Raw genomic sequence first — 12,989 nt, forward strand, 5'->3', positions numbered from 1 at the left:
GTCATGTAGCTCATCTTTTAAAAAGCAACATAGTACGCATGTTGCAAAGCAAGTATAACTAGCAATTTCAGTGTTTATTTCTCTGTCAGTTGTTTCCAAAGGCCCAGCTGAAGGCAGCTGGAATTGAAAAAGAATAATCTGAGGATTTGTTGACTGTGTATACTTAAGTTTTTGCAAGGTTTAAAGTGTCATCTTGCCCTTTCCGCTATCTTTTCTTGCCATTATATTGGTGAACATGAGTGTCCTGGCTGATGCTCTCAAGAGCATCCATAATGCCAAAAAGAGAGGGAAACACCAGATTCTTAGTAGGCTGTGCTTCAAAGTCATTGTCTAATTTCTAGCTGAGATGATGAGGCAGAGTTACAGTGGTGAATTTGAAAGCACTGTGATCACAGAGCTGGGAAGATTGTGAACTATACAGGCAGGTTAAACAGGTATGGTGTGTGCTGAGACCCAGATTTGATGTACAACTCAGAGATCTAGAAAAATGGCAAAATAATCTGCACCCACCCTGTCGGTTTGTTTTCACTGTCGTGACAGTTTCAGCTGGCATTGTAGTCCACAGAAGGAAGGGAGGGGGGGAAAGCAATGGGTTGAAAATCCTGGGATTCTTTTTCTAGGATCCTAATACATACATAGAAATAAAGTATCTCAATGTATAAAAACAGTCACTTTGTCCTGGTTTCCCTCTGAATGAAAACTGTTAGCCATAGCATTTTTCTTTGATTCTGACTTTCGTATCCCTTCAGATATGTAGCACACATAACTAATGCTTTAAATTTGTTAGAGATGTTTCTTTTGAGGATACATTTTATCTTAATATTCCTTACATAAAATTTCTCATACCTTTTTACTGTAGAGCAAGGAAGAAGCTTGTCTTTTAGATTGGTGATTCCCTCTGAGGGTGAGATAACAGGAATTGTTTCTCATTTATTCCATTGATGCTAGTTGGTAACTACTGCTTTCAGGGGATCATGGACACACTACACATAAGATAGAGTCTCTGCCTTCATTGAGTGCATGTACCTAGTTGGAGACACAGATGCATAGTTAGAACTCTAGTAGAGCTATTGTATCATTTGGGACTCTGAGAATGCTGAAGTTGATGAGTAGCCCACTCTGGGAGAAGGAGAGGTAAGGCTTCCTGGAAGAAATAACATGATGAGGCGGTGAGGGAGGGCATTCCTTCAGCCAGAAGTATGGAAAGGTAGCTAGCATGGTATATATTTGGCTATAAGAAATTGAGAATTTACTAGAGTAAAATGGTGGAATTGGGATTTTTAGTGGGTGGGGGCTGGATGGATAAGCAAGAGCCAGATTGTGGAGGACATTACATGGTTCGTTAAAAGTTTAGTAAGAGTTAAGATTTACTAAAGCATGGGAGTGACTTTTTTTTTCTTTTTTGAAGATTTTACTTATTTTTAGAAAGAGGGGAAGGGAAGGAGAAAGAGAGAGAAACATCAATGTGTGGCTGCCTCTCATGCTCCCCCTACTGGGGACCTGGCTTGCAACCCAGACATGTGCTCTGACTGGGAATCGAACCAGTGACCCTTGGGTTCACAGGCCAGCATTCAGTCCACTGAGCCACACCAGAAGGGGCAGGAGTGACTTTTTTAGATTTCTGTGGTAGGCGGTTCACTCTTTTAGCTGTGGGGAAGACGGGTTTAGAGGAATGGGATTTGAGATCGGGTTTGGGAACTACACCTGAGTCCAGATAAAAATTATGAATGCATTGAAAGTACAGGTCAGGACAGGAGCACAGATTGGATAAGTAGTTAGTAGGTAAAATGAGCAGAGCCTCATTTTGATGGGATGCCAGAGAGACGGGAAGAAGTCAAAATAACATTCAGTTTTGGCATGTGTGACTAGGAGGGTAGTTACTGATATCACCATCTGGAAGACTACCAGAATTGCAGGTTTAGGGGGAAAATAAATGAGTTTAGTTTAGGATGTAAACGCTTTGAGGTGCCTGGGAACATCCAGGTGGGGGTGTCCATTAGGTATTTATGTATTTCTTTAATTCCGTGATAAACATAGACATATGTGTATGTCTTTATTTTCCCCCCTAGTGGTTAGTGCCTCTTAAATTGATGGTCTCTTAGATTTGATGAAAAATACTGAGTTTGAAGCTCCAGAGAAAGAAATGAGGTGAGAGAGTAAGAGCACTAGGGGTAACTTGCAGGTCCCTTTAGGATATCCAAGTGGGGGCATTTTACAGTCCGGAGCTTGGAGAAGATGTCTGAGTTGATACAGTTTTAGGAACCTGTCAGCTTAAAGAAGATGGTTGAAAGCTCAAGAGTGAGCAAGATTATCCAGGAAACGTATAGGGAGATGATTTTGGGCCCATTAGGAACACGGAGCAGCAGTGTGTCCAGACAGAGAGCGCTGGGTCATGGGAGCCAAGGCTGTCAGGAGGGGGTGGCCACTTAACAGTTGCAGTTGCCTAAGAGCCTTTCAGTCAGATAAGGTCTGAAAAGTATCCATTGGATTTGGCAGTCTGGACGTCATTGGTGACCTTAGCAAGGGCTGTTTCAGAAATAGTAGGGATAGAAGCCAGATTGCAATGGATGAGGCTTTATGGGAAGTGAGGGAGTGGAAACTGCAAGGACTGTCAGTTTGCCAGAGCTGGAGGAAGGAGGAAGGACATTAGATGCCACCTAGAGGGAGATGTAAGGCAAGGCAGGTATTTTTAAATGGGAGTGACTTGGGTCTGTTTTCATTGAGGAGGAGCCAGTAGTGGTTCAGGGTGCAAGTGTGGTAAGCGAGGGAGCAGTGTTCTGGAGGGTTTTGTAGGGTTGGTAGAAAAGGCAAGCAGAGGAAACATTCTCTGAACATAACAGAAAAGAGTTCTGGATAGATGTGAATGTAGATAAGTATTTTTATTTTATTGATTGATTTGAGAGAGAGAAAAAAATTGATTTATTGTTCCACTTATGTCTGTGTATTCACTGGCTGATTTTTGTATGTGCCCTCACTGGGGATTAAAGCTGCAGCGTTGGCTTATCAGGACGACCCCCAACCAACTGAGCTACATGGGCAGGGCTGAATGTAGATAAATTTAGTAGGAAGTTATAACAAGTCTTGAATTCTTCAGCTTTGCTTGGGCTGGAGTAAGGGGTCCGGGGTTTCAGATTTTTTTTCTTATAATCCTCATCTGAGGACATGCTTATTGCTTTTAGAGAGAGAGTAAGAGAGGGAGATAGGGAGAGAATCACCAACTTGAAAGAGAAACAGTGATTGGTTGCCTTTTGTAGGAGCCCTAACAGGGGATGGAACCCACAACCTAGGCATGTGCCCTGACTGGGAATCAAACCGAGGTCTTTTGGTTTGCGGGACAACGCCCAAACAACTGAGCCACGCTGGCCAGGGCCAGTGTTGTGGACTTTCAGGCACCGTGTTGGGGTGTGGTAGGGCTGTTGAAGAAATTGTATGCTGAGGGCCTAGTGGGTGTCAAGAAAATGAAGACAACTGTGAGTGAGTGCGAGTTCTTCCCAGAAGCACTCAGATAACCAGTGATGGGATGGAGAAAGTGAATAGATCATTACAGTGATTTAGGATTGGGGTTTTGCTGCAAGGCTGTTGTGGAGTGGTAAGGGATTGGATGCAGGGGAATTAAGGGTGCTGGCTCCTATTGGAATCCTGTATTATAGTGGGGTGGTGAGAAGAACGAGAGTGAAAGAGGCCATTGCCCTTAGAAAAAATGGACGGATCAAGGGTATGGGTATGAGAGTTAAGAACTTGAATAATGGAGAATGTCAGAAGTTAGATAGCTGTGTACTCTAGTGCTTAGAAGGACAGGTTCTGGAATCAAGTTGGGTTCAGATCAGCACTCTTTCACTTCAGTAGTTGGGACTTCGGGCAGATCACCACTTTGGGCATTAGTTCCCTCATCCATAAAATGGGTGTACTGATATATTACCCAGCTTTGTGAGAATTAAATAATGCATATGGTCAACTATATTACTCAGTAAATTGTTTAATAAATGTTTGCTGTCATTAATTAGAGGGGTCAGAGATTACAATCAGCTAGAATATTGGGATTTGTTTCTTGAGGTATGGTAAAGTAAAGCATTTCTTAAAATAAAATTTCCTGGTATTTCAGGGTTGCTAGTAAAAGAGAAATATCCAGTAGGGCTAGAGGTGGCCTTATTCCTGCCCCGTAAAGTTTTCCTTCCCCATTGGACTCTTGCAGTCATTGCTGCCACTACCACTTGAGGTGCTCCCACCATTCTTGCTCTAGGTATATGCTGTGCTCTAGCCCAAGCTTAGAGCTAGGACCCTTCTCTTTAGCCCTGGTAGTAACTGTGAAATAAGACTGGGATATTTAAACAAGACTTTCATTTGAAAGGTCCAGGAGTAACAGAAGGAAAATAGAGATGCATCTTGTTAGGTAACTGACTTAGAAGGTCCAGCTGCTTAGTTTTAGTTTATGAAGGGCTGTAAAGCTACCTTCCTGCTTAGGTTCCTGCCTCCTCACAAACAGTAGGCACTCTGTCCTGCCTGCTGGGGAGCCCTTTAAACATGTCTACATGGCTTGAAGTCTAAAGTCAACAGAGAGAGACCTCGAGAGAACACCTTTGCCTGGCAATAGATGTATTTTTCTGTTCTCTTTTGTTTGTTTTTGTTTCAACATTCATTTGTTTATTTATTTGTGAAGACTTTCTTTACTTAGAGCATCATTAGGTTTATAATAAAATTGAGAGGAAGGCACAGAGATTTCCCGTATATTCCCCGGCCCCACACACACATATCCTTTCCTATTATCAGTATCACTCACCAGAGTGGTGTAATTTTTACCAGCAATGAACCTACATTGATACATCATGAACACCCAAAGTGCATACAGTTCACTTTTGGTGGTATATAGTCTGTGGGTTTGGTTAAATGTATTGTGACACGTGGCACGTGTCCATGATAGTATCACATTGAGTATTTTCACTGTCCTAAAAATCCTCTTGTTTTTTGCTTGTTTCTCTCTCCCTCTGCCATCCATTTACTTTTTTTCTTAATTGATTGATTTTAGAGGGAGGTGGGGAGGGCAAGAGAAACATCAACTGCTCTACCTCTCCATGCACTTAATGGTTGCTGCTTTAAAAAATTTTTTTTATGTTTTTTTTATGATTTTATTTATTTAAGGGAAGGAGAAAGAAAGGGAGAGAAACATCAGTGTGTGGTTGCCTCTCTCACGTGCCCCCTACTGGGGACCTGGCCTGCAGCCCAGCCATGTGTCCTGACTGGGAGTCAAACTGGGTGACCCTTCAGCTCACAGGCCAGCACTCAATCCACTGAGCCACACCAGCTAGGGCCAGAATTCTAATATATTCTTTACCTTAAAGTATTGCTTATATCATTTGGTGTTTTGTGGTTTAATCTTTTTTTTATTGATCTTTTCAAAGAATGAGCTTTGGTTTCATTGGTATTATTCTTTTTCTATTCATTGAAATAGAAAATGTATCTATTGATTTATGTTTTTATGTTATCTTTTTGCTAACTTCTGGTTTAATTTGCTAATTAATGAAAGGTTTTAATTAAAACCTTTAATTAAACCTTTTTAATTAAAACCTTTCATTAATTAGGTTTAATTAAATAAAAGTCTTCTAATCTGTTAAGGTAAAAAGATGATCGATTTTGGACCTTTCTTTTTAATAAAAGCATTCAGTACTATAAATTTTCCTTGTAAGCACTGCTTTGGCTATGTCTTTCAAATTTTGATAGGTTGTTTTCACTTTCGGTTAAAAATATTTTCTAATTTCCCTTATGAGTTTTTATTTCATCTACATGTTATTTAGAACAATGCTATTTATTTTTCAAATATTTGAGGGTTTTCTAAGTATTTTTCTGTTACTAGTTTCTACTTTAATTCCATTGTAGTCAGAAATCATACTCTACATAATTTTAGTTCTTTTAGCTGTATTAAGACTTATTTTTATGGTCTAGCACATATAATCTATCTTGTGACTCTCACGTGTACTTGGAAAGAATCTGTTCTGCTGTTGTTCAGTAGAGCGTTTCATAAATGTCAATTAGATCTAGTCGGTTTATTGATTGCGTTGGTCAAGCCTGTCTATATCCTTAAGATTTTTTTGTCTGCTTGTATCAGTTACTGAGAAAGGAGTGTTGGGAATCTCCAACTACAATTGAGGATTTATTTATTTCCCATTTCAAGTCCTTTTTGTGGGTGACAGGGGCTTCAGAGACACTGTTCACTTTATTAAAGGTATCCAAGCTTATAGCATAAAGCCACATGACATTTTTAAAGAAAATTATACATTTTTTGAGCATGGAAGAGTCTCTGAAAGTCATATTGCTCTGGTATCTTTAAAGTATTTAGTTGAGCCCTGGCCAGGTGGTTCATTTGGTTGGAGCCTTGTCCCCTACACAAAATGGTTGCAGCTTCATTTCCCAGTCAGGGAAATGATTACATACCTAGGTTGCGGGTTCCATCCGTGGTCGAGGCTCCTGCAGGAGGCAGCTAATTAATGTTTTCCTCTCACATCAGTGTTTCTCTTTCCCTTTCCTCTCTTTCTAAGATCATATCCTTGGGTGAGGATTAAAAATATATACTTAGTCGAAACAAAATTACCCACATAACAATTAGATTGTAATTGTGTAAAAAGGCAAATAGGACATTTTGTTGAACATAGCTGAGAGTTGGGTAAAGAGTAATTGGCTAGCAGATGGAAATTCAAAGAGTCATCCCCAGGATATTAGCATGCTCAGGGGACTCGGGAACTATTTCATTGATGCCAAAATGCAAACTGACAAACCTTTTGTCCAAGGAGCAGTGAACCTGCATATGGGTGATGACCAAGGAGTGTGCCGGGGGAGTCCTGTACCCTGTACCTGAAGAGACAGCTAGAATTAGAGAAGGGCCTGACAGCTGACACACACATGCATGCTTCTGTGGATAGAAGCAACTCTGTTGATACCCCCAAAAGGAACATATATATTGTTCATACACTTGAGTGTGATTATGTGATTTTTTTTGAGTCTTACACTTTAACAGGTCTATCATTTTTTGCTTCATATATTCTGAAGACCTGTTATTAGGTATGTGATATATTTAGGACTATTACATTTTCCTAATGAATTGACTCTTTTTCATTATGAAATGCCCTTCTATTCCTGGTAATATTCTGTTATGAAGCCTACTTCATCTGATATCAGTAGTGCCACTCTAGCTTTGGATGGATGTCTCTTTCCATCTTTTTGCTTTTAACCTGTGTCTTTATAATTAAAGTTCGTTTCTTGCAGATGACATACAGTAAATCTTGTTTTGATTCTATCTGTATTTTCCTCTGTTTGTGATTTCTTTTGGATTGAGTGCTTTTTTAATATTTTAATTTATCTTTACTTTTTGCTTATTGGCTATGCTTCTTTGTCTTTTATTTTTTATTGGTTGTTCTAGGGTTTACAGTATACATCTCTGACTACTGTGACCACTAGTCTACTACTGATACCACTCGGCAAGAACTAACACCACTATGCTTCCATTTCCCCCTCATTCTTGGTAGCATTTTCATCATGTTTTAATTATAGCTGTATTATAAACAATACTTCGTTAACTGTTTTTGCTTTAAACAGATATTGTCTTTTATAGAAATTACAAAATGAGAAAAAATGTCTTTTACATTTTACCCACTTACTTACTATTTCTAGTGTTATCCATTATTTTATGCAGATCCAAATTTCCATCTGGTATTTTCCTTCTGCCTGAAGAATTTCCTTTAACATTTCTTTTAGTACAGGTCTACTGGCAATGAATATACTCTGCTTTTGCTTGTCTGGAAGAGGGTTTATTTTGCCTTTATTTTTGTTAATGTAAACCATTATTTTCTAGTGCAGTTTTACAATGTTATTAATTCCATCAGCGTATTGCGCCGGCTGGTGTGGCTTAGTGGATTGAGCACTGCCCTATGAACCAAAAGGTTGCCAGTTTGATTCCCAGTCAGGTTATATGCCTGTGTTAACGGCCAGGTCTCTAGACGCCTCTCTAGTAGGAGAGGCAGCTGATTGATGTTTCTTTCGCACATCAGTGTTTCTCTTTCTCCCTCCCTTCCTTTCTATCTCAAAAGAAAGAAATTTTTTTTAAATTTTAATATTTATTTATTTATTTATTTATTTAGAGAGGGAAGGGAGGGAGAAAGAGAGAGAGAAACATCAATGTGTGGTTGCTGGGGGCCGTGGCCTGCAACCCAGGCATGTGCCCTGACTGGGAATCGAATCTGCGATGCTTTGGTTCACAGCCCGAGTTCAATCCACTGTGCTATGCCAGCCAGGGCAAGAAATAAATTTTTTAAAAGGAAAATAAAATCCTATCAGTGTATTTTTTAAATTTCAGATAGTACAATTTTTATCTCTAGAAGCTCTAGTTGAGTCTTTAACATCTTCTGTTTCTCTCATTATGTTCATGTTTTTCTTAATATACTCAAGCATAATTACAAGATTTTTTTAGATTAACATTTTATTTTTTATTTTTTATCCTCACCTGAGGACATTCTTACAGATTTTAGAGAGAGAGGAAGAGAAACATCAATGCCAGAACGAAACATCGATCAGTTGCCTACCTCTCGTACCTGACCAGGTCCCTGACCAGGGACTAACTCTGCACACTAGGCATGTGCCCTGACCAGAAGTCAAACCTGCGACCTTTCGGTTTATAGGAAGATGCTCCAACCAACTGAGCCACACTGGCCAGGGCTACAAGATTTTTTGATTGTTTCAAACATGCTTGTGTGCTAATCCCGCCATCTATTGTTTCTAGGTGTTTCTGTTGATTGATTTTTTTTTTCTGGTTATTTCTACTTTGTATACCATGGTAATTTGAGTACATTAGAAATGCACTCAAATTAGAGTGGTTAGAAATTGTGAATTTTATATAGTTGATTTATGGGATTTGTTATATTCTTTTAAAGGGTGCAGTTTAGTTTTTTGTGGATTAGTTTGGAAGCTTTCTTTAAGCTTGGTTATGGCCAATCCAGAGCACCTGTTGTCTGAGGCTAATTTACCTATACTATTGAGTTGATAACTTTCTAGGGACTCTACCCAGTTCCCATGTAGTATAAAGTCTCACTGCTCTGGCTGGTGGGAACACAAACTTGCCAGCTTTCTATGAGCTGGGGGACTTGTTCCCCTCACTGATCTTGGTGGTTCTTTCTCTGACCTGGGAGGTTTACAGTATACAGATTGGGACTCAGTCAAAAACTAGGGGCGATCCCTTCATGGATCTCCAGAGATCTCTTTTTGTGTACTTTTCTTCTTTTCAGGGCTTCTACCTCAGTTTCTAGCTGCTTTGGCCTCTGGAACTCTAATCTCGGTCTCTTCAATTCAGTGAGACTATTGGGCTGTGTTTTTCTTAACCCTCTATGTTTGTGCTGCAGCTCAGAAACTGCCACGGGGCAGTGCGCTGGGGCTCGCTTCATTTGTTTTCCCTTTCTCAAGGTCCTAGCTGTGCTGCCTGTTTGCCAGTTTTCTGAAAATACCGTTTTATATACCTTGTTTCGTTTTTTAGTTGTTTACAGTGGGAAGGCAGTTTCTGTAGTGCCATCAATTTTCATTCCCTCTGTTAACTTTTCATAGTTTTTTTCTCATCCCTTTTTCTTCCCCTACCTACCCTGGGATTATGTACTGTAGTTGGTCTTATTTTTAATAGTGTTTTATTGGTGAAATTCACACTTCTCAGTATATTCATAAAATTGTTCAGGTATCACCACTGTCTAGTTCCAAAACATTTCATCAACCCAAAAAGAAACTGTACCCATTAGCAGTCACTCACTTCTATTGTTCCCCATTCCAGCTCCTAGCAACCACTAATCTACTTTCTGTCTCTGGATTAGTCTGTTCTGGCTATTTCATGTAAATGGAATCATGTAACATATTTGACCTTTTTTGTCTGGCCTCTTTCACTTAGCATAATGTTTGTAAGATTCATATTTTAGCATATATCAGTACTTAAGTCCTTTTCATGACTGAATAATATGGTCTGTCATGTGGATATACCACATTTTGTGTATCCATTTGCCAGTTGATAGACTTTTGGGTTTTTCCTCCCACTTTTTGAGTATTAGGAATAATGCTGCTATGAAATTCAGGTACACATCTTTGTGTGGACGTATGTTTTCATTTCTTTTGGGTATATACCTATGAGTAGAATTGCTGGGTTACATGGTAACTCTACATGGTAACTACGTTTTAACTTTTTGAGGAACTGCCGGACTTTTTTTTTTTTTTAAGATTTTACTTATTTGTTTTTAGAGAAAGCTGAAGGGAGGGAGAAAGAGAGACTGGGGAATGGGCTGCAACCCAGGCATGTACTCTTACTGGGAATCTAAGCGGAGACCTTTAGCTTTGCTCGATGACATTCAACCAACTGAGCTATGCTGGTCAGGGCTGCCAGACTGTCTTTCAAAGTGGCTTTATCATTTCACATTCCTATCAGTAGTATATGAGAGTTCCATTTTCTCCACACTCTTGCTAACACTTGTCACTGTCCTACAGCTGCTCCAGTGGGTATTAAGCAGTATCTCCCAGTGGTTTTGATTTATACATACTTCCCTGACTTTGAGTTGAAATCTTTCTTGAGAATTAGGGACAGTATAACTAACTGGATTAAGTAGTCTGTGGTCCCCCCGCCTCCCACCCACTGGCTCACCTGTAATGTACTCCTTTTCCACTACCTTCAGATTGTGAATAAGTGGAACACAGCTCTTATTGGCCTTATGACATACTTTCGGGAAGCTGTGGTGAACACCCAGGAGCTCCTGGACTTGCTGGTGAAGTGTGAGAACAAGATCCAGACACGTATCAAGATTGGCCTCAACTCCAAGATGCCAAGTCGGTTCCCCCCTGTGGTGTTCTACACCCCTAAGGAGCTGGGTGGACTCGGCATGCTCTCGATGGGCCATGTGCTTATCCCCCAGTCTGACCTCAGGTAGGACTTGGTTGAAAATCTTGTTAGACCCTGAGGGCAGGGTATGTTTCTTTACTTTTAGACTTTATTTTTTTCTCTGGTCTTGGTTGTGCCCCCAAACAGGTGGTCCAAGCAGACAGACGTAGGTATCACACACTTCCGTTCAGGAATGAGCCATGAAGAAGACCAACTGATTCCCAACTTGTACCGCTATATACAGCCATGGGAGAGTGAGTTCATTGATTCTCAGCGGGTCTGGGCTGAGTATGCACTCAAGAGACAAGAAGCCATTGCTCAGAACAGGTGGGCATCCAGGAAGACATGGCAGTCTTGTGGGGGTGGGGTGACCTTTGTGCCCTGTATGACATTTTTTTATGGAGATAAGAAAGTAGGCTCTACATGTGACCGTGTTTATCCTTGGTAGGAGGCATGCTGAACTCTTCACACGGGCACATACTTGACTTTGATCTTTTTTCTTTGGCAGACGACTGACGTTGGAAGATCTGGAAGATTCATGGGATCGTGGCATTCCTCGAATCAACACTCTCTTCCAGAAGGACCGGCATACACTGGCTTATGATAAGGGCTGGCGTGTGCGAACTGACTTTAAGCAGTACCAGGTACATGGAGGGGGTAATGGAGAGATCTTCCCTGAATGAAGAGATTCTATGGCCGTGCTGGGAACCTGGGGCAGTAGACACCTAGAAGCTTGATGATGCTTTCCTTTCCATCTAGGTTTTGAAGCAGAACCCTTTCTGGTGGACACACCAGCGGCATGATGGAAAGCTCTGGAACCTGAACAACTACCGTACAGATATGATCCAGGCTCTGGGTGGTGTGGAAGGCATTCTGGAACACACACTCTTCAAGGGCACTTACTTTCCTACCTGGGAGGGGCTTTTCTGGTGAGGATTTTCTTCTCCCTTTATAGTTACCTGTTACAGCTCTCTGGGCTCATCCCTGGTGTGCCCTTGTTCTATAATGGTGTGTTCCAGGCAGCCACCTCCAGGAGGTCAGAGCGCTCTGGGAAATAGCACATCACTTTACCTGGTCTCTTCTGCTTCACAGGGAGAAGGCCAGTGGTTTCGAGGAGTCCATGAAGTGGAAGAAGCTAACTAATGCTCAGCGATCAGGCTTGAACCAGATTCCCAACCGTAGATTCACCCTCTGGTGGTCCCCAACCATCAACCGAGCCAATGTGAGTGTGATTGGTAGATTTGGGAGATCAGAAGGTAAAAAATCAGTGTTTCTACTTCTTTAATAAGGTACTGAGAACCAAAGTCTCTTGATCTCTAGCATCACTCTCTTTTTCCTGCCAGGTATACGTAGGCTTTCAGGTGCAGCTGGACCTGACAGGTATCTTCATGCATGGCAAGATTCCCACGCTGAAGATCTCTCTCATCCAGATCTTCCGAGCTCACTTGTGGCAGAAGATCCATGAGAGCATCGTTATGGACTTGTGTCAGGTGGGCTAGAATTGAGGGCAGAGGAGGCCATGAAAAGTAGGTCTCCATGCTCTTTTGGGAATGGGAAGTCTACCCTGAAGCCCTCAGGACAAGTCTTTTATTGTGGTACCAGGTGCCACATTATCTTGAGTTCTATAAGCCTTTATTCTAAGTGGGCTTTCATAGCCAGTCATAACCTTCCACCTTTGCCTCCAGGTGTTTGATCAGGAACTGGATGCACTGGAAATTGAGACAGTACAAAAGGAGACAATCCATCCCCGAAAGTCCTATAAAATGAACTCTTCCTGTGCGGATATCCTGCTCTTTGCTTCCTATAAGTGGAATGTTTCCCGGCCCTCATTGCTGGCAGACTCTAAGTAAGTGCCTTATGACCCAGCCCTAGGCACCCAGGAACCTTAGTTTTCCTGTTCTTCTAGTAGTACTATAGGAATTGTCCCTGCCAGCCTCTTTTCCTGACTTGGAGCCAGTGCCACCCCAGCATCCTCTGGACACCCTCAGCCAAGTGTGCTGATTCTCTGGGAGTCTTGCTGGTTTGGAACAGGCAGAGGGCTTGGTTTTAAGATTCCAGTGTAGTGATTGAGAGATGTAGTGGCTGTGTCAGTGGCTTTCCTGGA

The 12,989-nt window shown here is 41.3% G+C and overlaps 1 protein-coding gene across 1 annotated transcript in view; it reads left to right on the forward strand.

Annotated features, from left to right (window-relative positions):
* Positions 1–12,989, forward strand: part of PRPF8 (pre-mRNA processing factor 8) — a 31,257-nt gene that overhangs the window by 11,297 nt on the left and 6,971 nt on the right. The window contains exons 25-31 of the mRNA XM_045836337.1: positions 10,683–10,930; positions 11,033–11,212; positions 11,394–11,529; positions 11,645–11,814; positions 11,978–12,107; positions 12,229–12,375; positions 12,571–12,731. Coding sequence (XP_045692293.1) covers positions 10,683–10,930; positions 11,033–11,212; positions 11,394–11,529; positions 11,645–11,814; positions 11,978–12,107; positions 12,229–12,375; positions 12,571–12,731 — 1,172 coding nt within the window. The remainder of the gene's footprint in view (positions 1–10,682; positions 10,931–11,032; positions 11,213–11,393; positions 11,530–11,644; positions 11,815–11,977; positions 12,108–12,228; positions 12,376–12,570; positions 12,732–12,989) is intronic.

Source organism: Phyllostomus hastatus, unplaced genomic scaffold, assembly GCF_019186645.2.
Source record: "Phyllostomus hastatus isolate PE091 unplaced genomic scaffold, TTU_PhHast_1.1 phas_contig_210, whole genome shotgun sequence".
NCBI lineage: Eukaryota > Metazoa > Chordata > Mammalia > Chiroptera > Phyllostomidae > Phyllostomus > Phyllostomus hastatus.